The sequence below is a fragment of the Mobula birostris genome, chromosome X, assembly GCF_030028105.1.
Source record: "Mobula birostris isolate sMobBir1 chromosome X, sMobBir1.hap1, whole genome shotgun sequence".
NCBI classification, from domain to species: Eukaryota; Metazoa; Chordata; class Chondrichthyes; order Myliobatiformes; family Myliobatidae; genus Mobula; species Mobula birostris.
The window spans coordinates 45,676,667-45,693,320 of NC_092402.1; the positions used below are offsets into that span (position 1 = coordinate 45,676,667).

General features: G+C 39.5%; 1 protein-coding gene across 19 annotated transcripts in view; it reads left to right on the forward strand.

Moving 5' to 3' along the window:
- The window catches only part of raraa (retinoic acid receptor, alpha a), an 866,000-nt gene that overhangs the window by 702,817 nt on the left and 146,529 nt on the right, over positions 1 to 16,654 (forward strand). The window contains exon 1 of one of the 19 annotated variants that reach the window (XM_072249128.1): positions 9,988 to 10,379. The exons of the other annotated variants lie outside the window; for them this stretch is intronic. Within the exon in view, the coding sequence (XP_072105229.1) occupies positions 10,223 to 10,379 (157 nt within the window). The 5' untranslated portion in view covers positions 9,988 to 10,222. Of the gene's footprint in view, positions 1 to 9,987; positions 10,380 to 16,654 lie in introns of those variants that run through there. 19 annotated transcript variants of the gene reach the window in all.

A 16,654-nucleotide genomic window follows, 5' to 3' on the forward strand; every position in this document is an offset into this window, starting at 1 on the left:
TACCATGCTGTTGAACTTTACAGAGGGAGGGGTATTTATTCTTATGAATTAATTGAAAGCAGGTGGTTTTCCAATTTTCTACATCAACAAATTGTGTGAGTTGGTAAGTAGCTCAAAAAAGTTCTACTTCAATATATTTTAAATTTAGAAAATGAGTTGGTAAAATGTGAAAATAGTTGTGGGAGCTGAATACTTTTTCAATACTCTGTATGCTGGCACCTGAAGCGTGGCGGCACTTGTGGGCTCCCCCCAGCACATCTTCGGACTGCGTTGGCCCTTGATGCAATTGATGCATTTCACTGCATGTTTTGATGTACATGTGGCAAATAAAGCTAATCTTAATCTTTGTTGTGGCTGGTGATGCTGTAACTTCCAGTGGTGCCTCCCGTTATCTTGTCCTAGCCTTGTCCCTCCACTTACATAGTGCAGAATCCTGCCCACCTAAGTCAAGCATTATGCTTAGTATTTTGACAGGGCACTTTGAAGATATAACCAGATTCAGGATTCTGTTATATTTTACTTATATCCTTGAGCTTCAACTCATCTGACCCCCTTACACAATTGGGGTTGTCCTCTGTTACCTCATTCTCAGATATCTGTTCTACGTATCAGGTTATTTATATCAATATGGCATGCTGAGACATCTATGATTTATATAAGGATAGGAGTGAGACAACTGATCTTGCTTAAAGTGAGATTCTAATTGCTGTGCATGACATGACTTGTTCTGTCCTTTGATGAATATGTGGAAGAATAAAACACTGGTGAGTATCACCATGCTCAGATATGCCTTTGTCTGAGTGGTATAATTCAGTTTTCAGTCACACTGCAGAGGATTTCTGGTAAATGAAAGCTACCACTGGGGATGTTAAATGGATGTTATACAGCTGACAGCAAGTTAGTGGACTGAATGGAGAGTTTGTGAAATAGTTAAGAGTGATTGAGATTATTTAAAACTTACTCAATTATATCTGCACTTACCCTGGTCATGTGAACTCTATCTGTCCATGTGATTGACAAAAAGGGAATAGCCTGTCACCTGACGGGGTTATGTTAATAGAAAGTGATTAATAAAAAATTGCATTAAGTATTCTGTTGTCTAGGATAGTGTTTGAAAAGGGCATCCCATATGTTGCCAAGACTGCTATCATGGCGCAGGGTAGTAGGGAATCTGTTTTCCAAAGTTGTGTTGCATATACAGCTGCAGCTTGAGAATTATATTAATGTTGCCCTTGATCATGTTTGCAATTTTTAATGTCTTAAACAAGTTAGAATAAACAAACTGTTTCCAATGTCTGAAGGGTTTAACAACTTTGAAGGAAAATGTTCTTATGCACTGAGTTATTATGATGAAAATAGATTTGGAAAGAATTTGGATAAATACCTGAAGAGGAAAAGTTTGCAGCCATACTAGGAGAGAGTAGGGCCACTGGGATTAACTGAGTTATTCTTATTGATACAGATTCTTCTCTGCTGTACTATTGGCTTTCATGTACTTGATATTAGAAAGGTGTGAAATATCAACAGAAGATTTAGTTTTAATTTGTTTCTTGCATTCATCATACTGAAAATATTGTGGAGTCACCCTTTTGTGCTACAGATCAAGAAAGCTTTCATAACTTATCAATTTTGGATCAGTGTTAGCGCTTACTCAAAATCAGTTATTGTTCTGGGCATCAGTGCAGAGTCTAGTCTGGCACTTAAATGCAGTACTGAGGAATTGTCTCCTTTAGGATAAGTCATTAACCCAAGGTCCAGTCTGCTTCTAAAATGGTCATTACAGGTCCCACTACGGCATTAGAGAAGAACGCTCTTTTTAATGATTTCCTAGCTAACACTTAACCCTCAACCAGCACCTTAAACACAAGATCGTGGTCATTTATTTCAGTTTTCTTTTGTGAGACTTGCTGTTTGCAAATGGGCTGCCTACACCAGAATATTGACTGTACTTCAAACTGTACTGTGAAATAATTTGGAACAACCAGGCATTATGAAATAATTGGGCACCACTGTAGCATAGTGTGCTATTACGGCACAGAGTGTTCCAAAATTTGGAGTTCAATTCCACAGTCTTCTGTAAGTTGTCTGTACGTCCTCCCTGTAGAATGCATGGGTTTTCTCTAGGTGCTCCGGTTTCCTCCCACAGTCCAAAGATGTATCAGTTATTAGGTTAATTGGTCATTGTAACCTGTCCTATGATTATGCTAAGGTTAAATCAGGGGATGCTGGGCAGCTTAGGCTGGAAGGGCATATCCTGCGCTGTAACTCTAAATAAAATAAAATGAATAATAATGCACGTTGCATTATTTTACTTTTTTGTGACTTATGGCTATTTTTATGTTTTGCACTGTCTTGCTGCCACAAAACAACAATTCACAACTTATGCCAGTGATAATAAACCTGATTCTGATTCTTTCTATCAACTAGTGTCAGTGAAGTGAAATTTGGAAATTTTCATAAATCATTTCTGCTGGTTCTATGTAACACACATACTGGTAAAAGTCATTGTTTTGTAACACTTGAGTTATATTTGTAGGGAGGCTTTAAGGCTGCACTTTTGATTTGTGTTTGCTTTTATGTGTATAGTTGTACAGGGCATCAGCATGAAGCAAGTAGGGAAATACTTTCCCCTCATGATTATGTATTGGTAACAGAATGCAAGATTAGCCCAGTGGCAACATTTAGCTCTTTTGCCCAATGGCCTCCGTCAGTCCCCTGTAGTAGAGTGGTGACAGGAAGGCCACTGGTTTTTATCCTTTTGTTATTAGTGGATTCTGGATACGTTGAATATTTCTTCTGAAACCCCTTCGTATAGTTCACGATGAGTTGGATTAATGACATCCTTTGAACCAAAGGGCACAGATAGTGAGAAGCACAAAGGCCTAAATATTTGATTGGGGTACTGATTGAATAGTGCATTACAATAGTATGAAATACATAAAAGGAAGGGGTGAAAGGTAGATTGATGAGAAAGCAGTGGAACAGAGAATCAAGTTAAATATTATTCAGGACATTTCAAGTTAAAAAGAAAGATTTAAAAAACATTGATCCAACAAAGAATTTCAGTCTTTTCCCCTTCAAATTCTTTTCTTTTCTCTCTTTTATATTTTATGAAAAATCTGGGATGTGTTTGAGGATAAAAGTCATCGTCTCCATGCTTTTGTCCATCCCCATGATGAATGGTAAACTGGTTTAGCTTTATTTTTTTCTTTCTTTGTATGATTAATGGCCACTATTCATTGTTGTCACTGCACTGTCCCTCGCGTTGGGCCTGTATGAGTAATGAGAAGGGGGTAAAGAGGATTTGGATAAGCGAGATTTACTGCTTAAAGTATTTCGTCAACAATGACCGACTGAAGTTGACATTTTTTCTTGTTTCTATTTTCTTTTTAACTAAGAGAAATGCTAATAATTAGTGTGTATGTCAAATTTTGTAATTAGTTTCAAATGATTCCACTCATATTTAACCAGAATTTTTAGGCTGTTGGACTTTCTGTGTGTAAACCATCTTGGTTATGCATCCCAATAGATGGGGAAGCCTGCATTGCAGTCTTAGGTCAACCTCAGTGCCAAACTCTGGAGTGACCCTATTGCACGTGATACTGAACCCACTGTTGTCTGGGAAACTGAGTAAAGTTGCAGCGGTAGACTAATTCTGCTGATCACATTATGCCTGTAATGGTGCCCTGAAGGATTACTCATTTTCCTGTGGGTTTTGATAACAAACAATATTGAAGCTTTCTTCAGCCTTGCTGATGAGCAGTAAAATAGCCCCATTGGTGATCTCGCACACTCTGAGGTATTATTTACTGACACAGCCTGTGTTATTTGACCTTCACAACATTGGGAGTGGCAATCCCAGATTTTAGCCAAGGTGGCTGTATCTGTATATTTTTATCTAGAATAGTCCTTTATTTTATTTCATTCTTAAAATAAATAATTGTTTAGTAATCTTAACTCAGAACAAACTGCACAAACAAATGGAAAATTCTATGGTGCAGGAGCTAAAGTTTTGACAGACAACCTTAATTATCTGACCTACTTAAGATAGTGATTTATTTCATAACTTATATCATCATTTTTAATTACCTTTTAGTAACTGTTGTATGCTCCCTTCCTGACCCAAAAACTAACTGTGACTGATTGGTGAATACAATGGGAAACTTTAATTTATTGGTATGTTACTGAATCCCATGTACCCATACCTCTGTAATATTCCATGAACATCAATTTAAGTTGTGCATCTACTCTGAAAGTAGTTATGGCTCTTAAAATTGATATATTTATCAATTGTCAGTGATTATGTTTTTATCTGTTCTTGTACTGAAGGCAGGGGCAGCATTGTTGTTAGAGTATGAGTGGAGTTATCCATTTGGTTGGGACAGAAAGCATTGTGCTACTGGTGTACTGCCAGTGTGTGGCTAACACCAAGAGTATATTGTTTGCAGAAAAATGAAACATTAATATGTTGCAAATGGCCATTTCAAATATGTATCCCTACTCCTAGTCCACAATAATATGATATCGTGTAGTTTCTACTGTGGTTGTCTCCATTCCATTGCTGTTAAGTTTGTGGTTTGTTGGAAGAGAAAGCAAACAAAAGTAAGTTTTGTTCAATCTGTTCAGTTATATTTAACTTCTAGTCCTTTGTTGTCTAGAAATTTATTTGGTTTAGTCTACTCCTCATCTTTTTCCAAAGTCCAAGATGCTGTAGCATAGCAAAATCTTTCATTGTATGGTTGATAAATCAATGTGAATGGGAATATTGGCGATTGCTGTGGTTACTATTTTATATTCTTCTTAAAGAATTAATCAAAGTTTCTTGAGCAATTTATTTATCCCCTTCCCCCACCAATACTCAATAGTCATGTTTCAGTCAACTACAGAATTACATTGCAAAGTAACTTCTCTGGAGAGAGCTGAATGAATCTAATTAACTTAATTAGTTCAGCACAACAATCATGGGCCAAAAGGTCTGTTCCTGTGCTGTACTCTCCTGTGTTTTCGATCTATGTATGAATATTGCTATTTCTAGGCCACATGAGAAGCACCATTGTTCCCAGCAGGAATTTGCCAGTTCCATAATTTCTACCATGTATGTTGAATATGGAGGTGTACTGGACCTTTTAATCCAGTTTAATTTGAATCAAAATGATAGGTTGTTTTCAGCATACCTGTTCTGGGTGATTTGGGATTTTCTCTATTCTTCACCACTCCACATCCTAAGAGAACAGTTACACAAATAAAAAAGCCTTCATTTAAAAAAATAACAAAGGATTAAATTTTGACAGCCTTTAGTCCCATATTATTTTTAATGTCACTATTAACTTTGTATGTTCACAAGTTCCATAATGAGATTTTCAAAGAGTATTTTTCATCTGGGCATTTGCTATGGAGATGTGCAAAAGAGCTGAAGGACGGTTACCCATCACAGGCCTCCCATTCACAAGGCCAGCCAATTCTGAAGAAACTGTGGCAAGCGGTGGGAGATTTTCTTTCCCCCTAGCTTGCAAATACATTAGGAACCCCATAGACCCTGTTCAAATGGTAATTTAAAGTCACAGCTTCTGCCTGACGAGCACCTTTTAAACAGAAAACATGCCAATCGCTCTTCTCAGCAGTGAACGTGACAATCCCTCTGATATCAGTGGGATGTTTGTGCTCTTTTACTGCATAAACTATGTAAATCAATAATTAGTTTCTTACATTGTCCTCAAGTTAATCCCAAGAACATTTTTTAAAATTTCTTCTGTAATTTTGCTTACTGTGTTCTTGTTTTGGACACCTAGCCATTAACTTGATTGTATTCCAGATCTGATTCAGACGATTTATGCCGAGACAAAACAGCTACAAAATGATTTTGTTTCATCTTCTGAACACAGAATTTTTGTGACATTAGTCCATGTAGAAAAACAGTGAAAGTACCAATTCACTATTTGACAAACAGTATGGAAGCGCAAATTCCCCATTGCCAAAAGAATTATCTGCAAATAGCAGCCCTTGCCACTATTTCTTTCTTACTGTGATATTTTTGTTGACAGCAACAGAGTGAAGAACCATCCTTTGAGACATGTCTTGTGTCATTCTAGGGAGTGGTAAATTTTTAAGTTAGCAAGTTAAATACATAAGTTGTTAAATAATTGTTTGTCTTTTTTATACTGTTTTAACTTTTTCCATGAGACGCCAGCTAATAAGTAACTGCTTAATTGGGCCAAAATGTACTGATCCCGATGTGTCCCAATTAAATGAAATCTATTGTACTTACCTTACAATTCATTCTTCCTTTTGATTTAAGCTGACACACTGTTTTACAGGTACTAAATTATCCTTTGTAACTCAATAAGTGACCAATATGTAGGAATCTCAGCAGTTTGGCCATTCAAATGAAGTTGCCTTGCAGACAAGCTCATTTCTGTCCTTGCACATTGTTCACAGCTTCATGCTGTAGTAGGGGTCATTTGATAGTGAATTAAAAGTGGGCAGTGAAGACTTACGACAATAGGTGAATACAATAGGGTCTTTTAAGAGACTCTTAGATAGGTACATGAAGCTTAGAAAAATAGAGGGCTATGCGGTAGTGTAACTCTAGGCAGTTTCTAGAGTGGGTTACACGGTCGGCACAACATTGTGGGCCGAAGGGCCTGCAATGCGCTGTAGATTTCTATGTTCTATGTTCTAAGTTTTTAATGAAGATGAGGCTCCTTCCAAATGCAGATGTAAATGCAGCACCCATTTCTATTAACTGCATATAACTCCATGTTAAGGGTGGAAATGGTCTTTTGGCAATACTGCTATACAATCAGAATCTACTCATTATCTGAGATAACTGTTATCTTTCTATTTCTATTAGGAGCACTTGAAATCTAGCTCGTAGCTTCTCAGTGTCTTGACTGAATAGCAGAGGTGATTGCTGCCCCATTGTTCTGGTCTTGTTACGTTACACTAGATTCAGATTCATTTATTTATCACATATACATCAAAACATACAGTGAATGTATCATTTGCATTAACAACCAACACACTCAAGAATTTGCTGGGAGCAGCCCGTAGTGTCGCCACATATTTCAGTGCCAATGTAGCATGCCCACAATGTTCAGCAGAACAGAACAACACAAACAGCAACAGTGACAGCAAAAGGAGCCCTTTTCCCACCCTCTGACCCACCAAACCCCTCACACGTATATAGATGGGCCTCCAACTGCAGGACGGGCTGCCTGTGGGCCTCCAGTTCATGGCCCTGGACTTGGCCTCAGAGCAGCTTACTGCTATTATATTTTGGCTGGGGGAAAAGGACACATTTTTCCTAAAGAATGCTACAGGCTGATGAGTGTATCCCACATCAAAAAAAAAGGAAGAATGATTATGAAGGAAAATTGAGGGAAAGCAATCTTGGCAGTTAAGCACAAACCCAATTTCATTCAGTACACCATTTCTTTCAGACTGGTATTATTAATTGCAAGGAAGTGGTTGTTTCACACTTCATCTTAATTTAGATTGAGCTCCTTAGTAGATATTGTTGGCATACCTTAACTATCAGAATCAGGTTTTATTATCACTGACATATGTTGGGAAATGTGTTGTTTAGTGGCAGCAGTACAGTGCAATTCATAAAAATTACTATAAACTGCAAAAAAAAATAAATAGTGCATAAGAGGAATAGCGAGGCAGTGTTCGTAGACCACGGGTGGAGCAGGATGCTCAGGCTCTCCTATGCCTGCAAGTATGTAATTTCCAGGGAGATACGAAAATAAAGGATTCAGCCATATGATGAATGCTTTTGACATGATGCAGTCAGGAACAGGTACTGCTCTCTTCAGAGGTTCAGAGTCACTCCAGATAGTAATATCAACTTCTTGTTACACTCACGACCTTCAAAGTAAGAAAAGCATTCCAAGGTGTTTTACAACTTAGTTATTACTGACTGAAGTGGTCAAAGATAAACAATGTTGAAGTGATTTTAAAAATGAATAATTAAAGAATGTTACTCTGCTTTGTTTTAGGAAATTCAATAAGGCATACTTAGTTGAGATTTGAAAAGAGAAACTACAAATATCTTGCAGCTATTATCTGAATGTCTGCGATCAAATTAGACTTTTGATCTTTCTTGTGCTCCTGTTTTTATTTTACAGAGTCTCTGTGGACCAATATCCAATGCAGTGCTTACCACATAGAAGGAACTTAAAAATTTATAAGTCTGTATTGACTTCTATTTTTACACTTATGGGTTTACTCCCACTCCCATACATGTAACGTAGCCTCTAATAACAGTACAATCATTTTACAAAATTATTATAAGTCAATATATTAGTATTTTTCTCCCAAAGCGCAAATACATCGTCCAACCTACTCACATTCTGTGTGACAGTTACACTTTTTTTCTGAATCAGAAGATTTTGGGATCAGGTTTAACAAACAATCTAGGAGTGCACCACAGTGTTAACAGAGACAGATGTACGTAAACTCCTTGAAAATTCTGAAGAACAGTGGATAAGATCTTCACCATGTTTCATTGACATTTGAACAATCTTGCTGTGCAAGATATTAGCTTAAGTTGGATGCATTACAATTGTGAATGCACCATTGGGATGCCCTGAGGTTCTGAAAGGATTCAAATGCATGTTTATCCCTGTACCTTTGATTTCATTCTTTACGTGCCTCTGTCATTGTGTCCTCTTAAAATCTTAAAGCTTTCATGTGAATAATGGAAAATGTAATAACTGTTCATTCACCTTGATCTCTAGTTTCTCACTATGCAATCATGATGTCTTCAGTTTTGAACTTTGGCTTTCCATTTAGGTTTGTCAGCTTTCTGTGTAATGTAACTATAATGTATGATATATTCTGCCTGAAGAACCTTTAACTTTAAACACAACCAACATCATGCTATCAGCTTTGACACTGCATTCAATTTAAACTTTCAACTCATAGACCATATTGTAGGGCATCAGCAGATCTAACTAGTCAAACATAAACAGGTAGACAGTTGAAAACAGAACCACATGCATCTTCGATCACAACTGTGCCAATCTTTGCATTCCCAGAATAGTGCAGAGAGTACCAGCAATATTTTATGTTCTCTATATTTTATGTAGCCATTTAATACTTTTTGATAAAATCAGGCTATTATACTGCAAAATTTTAATTCTGAATGTAGAAGTGCTAGGAGGTGTGTGGGATGCAGTGGGGGGGGGGAGGAGCGTTAGTCCTCCATATATTGTTTAAAATAAATGTAGTATAACTTTATAACCCTCCCAGTTTGTGCTCCTACATTAACAAAGCAGTTCCAGTCTCCAATATTCCTTTCCAGACCTTGTGTTAATTTTATTTTTTTAAACTGCTGTGAGAAAATTATAAATGACCCATCAGAAAAGCTATTTATTATCTTTTGTATGGATTGTCCAAAGTGTAAAGTCCTATCAGCTTCTTGTTATCCTTGTTTCTGTGCCCGCCCCCCCCCCCGTTGCTGGCTGCAGGAGTCCTCGCTGTCTCTGGTTTGATTGACAGGAATATTTGCAGCACTGAGAGAGAGAAAAAGAAGAGATTGAGAGGGGCTGAATGTGATGTCAGAATGGCGAAGGGTCATTTGAAGGTTAGCTGCCAGGGAAAGGGTTCAGTGAGAGTTCAGGCGCATATATTAAGCAAATGAATCCTTTTAACCCAGTGACAGAGAGGGAGGGAGGAGAGATACCAGCAGAGAGCACCAAGGCATCTTACCTAACATCGGAGGGAAGGGGACACGACAGCAAATACGGTTTAAACTTGAGTGTTTTACTTCATCAAGATTAAACCAGGCATTTGAAGAAGCATTTTAAAAAGATGCATTGAGACTCCGAGGCCGTTGAGAGAAGCGAAGCTGTGGAATCGATGATATTATTCTGATTAAGCAAGGCTGCGCCTCCCTTTTTGGGCTTGGTCGTGTCGAGATATTTAAATAGTAAATGAACTATTGGATTGATTACAGGATCACGACTTCAGCAGCTGGGACTGACCATGATTCTGGGTCCCAGTCACAACAACAGAAACAGAACTCAAACATGATCCCTGTTTCTAATTCTGGCCACCTTGTCCTCTTCTGACTCAGTGGTCTTGCTGTGAAGCCTGATGCTAATTTGCAATCTACCGACCCTTGTTTGACTGAAGCAAAGAAAGAGGGAGAGAGAAAAAAGCACGGTGGATTGTTGCCGTTTATTCTGTTACGTTTTGATTTCTGTCCTGTTCCGCAATGTTTGACTGCATGGATGTGTTGACAGTAAATCCAGGACAGCTGGTGGATTTTTACTCACAAAGTCCCTCCTGCATGCTCCAGGGAAAAGGATCGAGCCCACACTGCTTCATTGGGATCAGACACAAAGAATGGCAGAGGCTGCCCAACCCTCAGTGTAGGTACCACAAACTCACTTCATCCACACCATTCTTTTTCCAGGAACTTGTATTGATTTTATGGGAACGTTTGAGCAGCGTGTATCGTGAAGTAGATTTCTTCGATTTTGAGCCCTTCAGTTATTTAAACTTGTTTAAAGCACGTTAGCGAAGGATGCTGAAAACTATTTTAGATTTTCGGCGATAAAAAGTCACCAAACTGCACAAGTTTTTGAAGTAAATGAGGATTAGCAGTTGTTTGCGGTTAAGAGTCAACAATGTAAGTTTAAACAAAGCCGTGAACGCCAGTTTCGAAAGAAATGATCAAGGTTTTGTAAGAGTCGATAGAATATTCATACTGTCGGCGTGCATATTCAGACAAAGTCTTTGGAAACCGATAGTTGCAGTGCAGTGAAGGCACGAATTCTTGACTAAAAAAAGAGAACATCGACAGGATTAAAGATATTGCAAAGCTCCCCTTTGCTCTACCCGCTTTTTTTTTCCATCTCAGTGCAGAGCCTGCACATTCCTGCACTACAGACAGTAATAAACTTCGATCTAATTTGTAAGAAGTATCTTGGCTGCAGAAAATTAGAACAGTTGAAACGTGTTCCTGACTAGAACGTAATAATATCAGCCCCACTGTTTGTGATCGGTGTAGTTATCATTATTTTCCCGAGTTTGTGAATTTCGTGCATTTATGCTAACCACTTTCATAGTGGTAATCAGCGATGTCCCTCGTTCTCCCGTCCTGAATTTTAATAAATAAATTAAATAGAAAATGCACAGTAAGAGACGCTTTGTAATTCGTGGCAGTGTAAATACAAATGCTTTGCGTGATAATTGATGTTTTAAATGAAGGCGTAGCAACATACAACACAACAACGGTGTATGCTTTTAACATTTTTATAGTTTCAGGTTTCTGTATTGTAGTTTACTACAGCAAGCCTTATCTTGTTTAATACACTCCTTGTAGCTATTGTAAGTCTTTTGAAAAACTTCTCTCTCTTGTTTAAAAGCACGCACAGAGAATTCTATTAGTTGTATTGTGGAAACGTCATAAATCTCTCATTGGATTACTTTCACGTAACAAAACATCATGACTAAAATGACGCAGGGTTGTTGGAAGTTGCATCCTTACTCTATAGAGCGAATTCTTGCTTGTCTGGATGTTTTTCAGATCACGCGAGAGCCCGTTTAGTATGCTAGCTCTACAGATTTATTTTACCAAGCCCAGCTTCCTTATTCTGACGAGAGAATCATAAATCCGCTTTCCCTTGTCACCAAAAGGAAGTGAATTGTAAAAGTATAAACATGCGGAATTGGTACATCGCTGAACCCTTCTAAGAACTAAACTACAGAAATGCTTACCAGGCTGATGTTGCCAATAGTTCAAAGTTGCTGGTGAACACAGCAGGTCAGGCAGCATCTCTAGGAAGAGGTACAGTCGACGTTTCAGGTAGGAGTCTTGACGAAGGGTCTCGGCCCGAAACATCGACTGTACCTCTTCCTAGAGATGCTGCCTGGCCTGCTGCGTTCACCAGCAACTTTGATGTGTGTTGCTTGAATTTCCAGCATCTGCAGAATTCCTCGTGTTTGCGTTGCCAATAGTTCGATGCCCTTCATTTGAGAGTGGAATTTGTCACGTAATATTTGAAAATATTTTATTTATTCAAAAGTTGTGTTGAAAGCTGCTATTGTTCTAACATCTTTTACTGGCTGGAATAGTATGAACTGGTAAACCAATTTGAAATATTGTTACTATTGAGCAAAAAAAAAATACTGGAAGACTTGGCAGGCCAGTTGGCATCTATGGATGTAGAGGGACAGTTGACACTTCCTTTTGAGACCTTGCATCAGGGCTGAGAAGGTAGAGAGGAGGTGGGCAGTAGAAAGAAGTGAGAGGGAAGGGTGAGGCAGGGGCTGGTAGGTGGTAGGTGATAGGTGCAGCCAGGTGAAGAGGAGGATGATAGACAGTTAGAGGAGGGGAGGAGAGAAAGGTAGCGGTTCATGGCTTTGTGGGTGATAACGTAGCAACAGATTAGGAGAGAGGAAAGAAAGGGGGCAGATGGAGCCAGGTTTGGGGGTGACAGTTGGAGGCAGAGATATTAATACCATTATTTTTCTTTAAACTCCAAACATCTCCCATTTACTTTACCTTTGTAACTCCTGCCCATTAGCCAATAAACTTCAATTTACAGTGAGTGTCGGGTACTACTTAGGACTTACTAAAGAATTGGCAGACTTAGTAGTTTGGTAAAGATAGAACTTCTAATGAACCAGAGCCAAAAGTCTGTGAGTCCACTGGGGAAGTTGAAGGCCCAGTGTCTGCGAATCCTTGAGTCCACTGGAGGCTGGAGACACCTTGTTTTGGGGTTGGAGGACTATGTGTCTTCATGGCTGGGAGGACTTTGTGTCCTCAATGATGGGAGAGAGGAATGGTGCTTGTTTTGCTGCTGCTTATTGTACTCTTTGTTGTTCTGCTGAGCATTGTGGGCATGCTGTGTTGGTGCAGCAATGTGTGGCAACACTTGTGGGCTGCCCACAGCACACCCTCAGGGGTGTTGGTTATTTAACGTAAACGACGCATTTCACTGTCTGTTTCAATGTACGTGTAATAAATTGAATCAGAAGAAAGAACAAAGTGAACTGATGTATGAGAATATAGTTTAATGTTTGAAAGTGCTTTGCTTTAGAGTATTGATTTCCTTTATGAATTTAACTACACATTAGTATTTTTAATGCTACCTCAGAAGTACATACAATGCAGAGCAAACACAGTATGGCCTGTTAGGTTTTTAATTAAATATTCCATCAGCTTTTCTGAGAAAGTTATTCAAAACTACCAAGGCATTTCTTTAAATACTTGAGGGCCTAGCATACAATTGGGGTCTCTTGTGTTAGTTAGGTTACATTTCATTCTAGCATATCTTTACTTGGTTACTACACACCAAAGCATCAACAATTAAGGGTTCAAATTTCAGATGTGGTATTAGTCTAAATAGTTCCCTTTCGTGCAGCAAGGACTGAATGGTGCTGCATGACTTGTAGACCAGGCTCGAGTAGTGCTACTTTGTCAGGCATGCTGTCCTTTGGAAGAGTAGTTAAAGCCAAGGCCCCATCTGCTGGTTTGGGTGGATGTAAATCATCACACAGAGAGGCCGGAGTATCAAAGAAAGGATTTTTTGGCAACTGTACAAAGCCTTGGATGATCTACATCTGGAGCAGCCCCGGACAATGCTTTTTATTCCTGAATATAGAGCCATAAATGGAAATAGCAATGAGGTTTATAGAAGTTTGAAAAGAATTAAGAACATAGGACTTATTATCCTCTTATAGAAAGCCTGCATGAAAGGATTGCGACCTTAAAATTGGATGCAAACTATTCTGAGGGAAGTTAGGAAACAATTCTTCACTTAATCCTGGTAGAAGTATCAAACTTTCTCACATAAAAAGCAATGGATGCCAAGCCAGTTAATAATTTAACATGCACACAACATTGTTTTTATAGCTACCAGCTTAGTGGGGCACTGTGGAGCAAATAGAGTGTAGATACAAATCAGTAATGACCTCTTGAATGATAGAACAGGCTTGAGATGCTAAGTACCACAAAGTGAAGAAGCAGGGCTACTTCTTGAAAATATCTCCTCCATCAGCCATCACAACCAGAATGAAAGATAAACTAGTCACCAACCTCATTTGCTATTTATAGGATTTTACCATGTACAGGTTGTGTTGTATTTACTCCCATAGCAAGGATTGAACATGGATATTTTGTTAGATGCCGTATATGTTAGGGTATCTTCTGAGATTTGATTGGGTGCTTTCATAAAACCATATTCATGCATCATGTTTTTATAGAATAAAAAATACTGTTTTTTCAATTGATTACTTTTCTACAATAAACTAGGGCACCAGACCATATTAACAGATTTATTTTTCTTGATTTCTACTGTTTACTGTAGCCAGCACGGTGCTCGGGGGGAGGGGGGGCATTGTTTGTTGTTGTTGGTGTATGCAGAGTTTCTATTCCTGTTCGTTGCCCTTTTGATGTGGGCTAGATTTTCTAGTTTCATTCAGTGAGAACTATCTGCTGTGTAGTTTATCACTGTGTGCTGTAGGATGCAAAACTCTCCCAGGCTGGCCTCCTGGTATTATCTATCTGTAGACAAAAGGCTGTCATGTTCGACACTGTAGCCTTACTGAAATAAAACACAAGCATCAAATTATTTTTCTTCTCTCATTTTCCAATTTACTTCTCCAAACATATTGGCTCCTTGCTTGGGGGTAGTGTTCCCCAAGACCCAATACTCCTTTGTTGGTACATCCTCATAAGGAAGCCTAGTCAGTGAAGCTTAGTCTCATCCAGCATCCATTCCTACTGTTTTAGATAAGAAAGTTCTGGATGGAGATCACAAGTAACTCCCCCTTGTTCCCATTCCTCCTCTGCCACACTACGGTTTTAAAAATTGGAGATGAATTCACATACGTGCACTGAAAATGTTGCCCCATGCTGAAATTCTAATGGTTGATTGGTCAAATCAATTCCATGCAAATTATGTAGCCCAACACCATGCTTTACAACAGGGGTAGGCAACCTACAGCCCGTGGGCCAGATCCGGCCTGCGAGCGATTTTTTTTTTTTGTTTGTTTGTTCCCCCCCCCCCCCGCCCCCCTTTATTCTGAGTGTTTCACACGACCACGCTGATGGACATGCATGGCGTCTTGTTACACTGGCCCCAGGTTCCGTTTTGTTCCAGCCCAAACACTGATACGAATGACAGGAAGGCAGACTACCTTATTAATATGAATTAGATACACTCCGTGCACACGCAGGTTTTCAGATGGGATCGTTCAAATTTGTAAACAGAAACAGCGTCACTGTGTTTTAACAAGAAATCCATGCTAAATATCCAAATATTTACATGTGCTACGATACTTGTTGAATAACTCACGTTTCGAAATAAAATCGAAGAAAAAAATTCCAATGGCAATGAATGCAAAATGCAGGAAGGTGCCGAAATTTCCAAGACAATTGGACACTAGATTACTTCTTCATCGAGCAAGCTGGGAAACCAGTTTATCTCATTTGCCTAGAAAATGTTGCTGTGAAGAAGATGGCAAATATCAGGCGACATTACAAGACCCGCCATAGTGAAAAGAAAGCCGCAATTGTGGGGGTACCAGCTTCAAAAAGGAAATTGTGTACATTTTCCCACTTTTCAAAAAAGTAAAGCACAAGATCCAGGCATTTTTGTGAATATGGTTCAGAATTGAGAAAAGAGTTTTCTCCTTTGGTTCCTCCCACTTCCTTCAAACTAAAGGTGTAGCCTTGGGCACCCATACAGGTCCCAGCTATGCCTGCCTTTTTGTTGGCTATGTGGAACAGCCCATGTTCCAAGCCTATATTGGTATCTGCCCCCCACTTTTCCTTCGCTACATTGGCGCTGCTTCTTGCACGCATTCTGAGCTCGTTGACTTCATCAACTTTGCCTCCAACTTCCACCCTGCCCTCAAATTTACCTGGTCCATTTCCGACACCTCCCTCCCCTTCCTTGATCTCTCTGTCTCTATCTCTGGAGACAGATTATCTACTGATGTCTACTATAAGCCCACGGACTCTCACAGCTATCTGGACTATGCCTCTTCCCACCCTGTTACTTGTAAAAATGCCATCCCCTTCTCTCAATTCCTCTGTCTCCGCCGCATCTGCTCTCAGCATGAGGTTTTTTTATTCCAGGACGAGGGAGATGTCTTCCTTTTTTAAAGAAAGGGGCTTCCCTTCCTCCACCATCAACTCTGCCCTCAAACGCATCTCTCCCAATTCACGCGCATCTGCTCTCACTCCATCCTCCCGCCACCCCACTAGGTATAGGGTTCCTCTTGTCCTCACCTACCACCCCACCAGTCTCCGGGTCCAATATATAATTCTCCATAACTTCCGCCACCTCCAACGGGATCCCACCACCAAGCACATTTTTCCCTCCCCCACATTTTCTGCTTTCCGCAGGGATCGTTCCCCTATGTGACTCCCTTGTCTATTCGTTTCCCCCCCCCCCCTCATCCCTTCCCACCGATCTCCCTCCTGGCACTTATCCTTGTAAGTGGAACAAGTGCTACATCTGCCCTTACACTTCCTCCCTTACCACCATTCAGGACCCCAGACAGTTCTTCCAGGTGAGGTGACACTTCACCTGTGAATCTGCTGGTGTGATATATTGTGTCCGGTGCTTCCGGTGTGGCCTTCTATATATTAGTGAGACCCAACGCGGACTGGGAGATCGCTTCGCTGAAC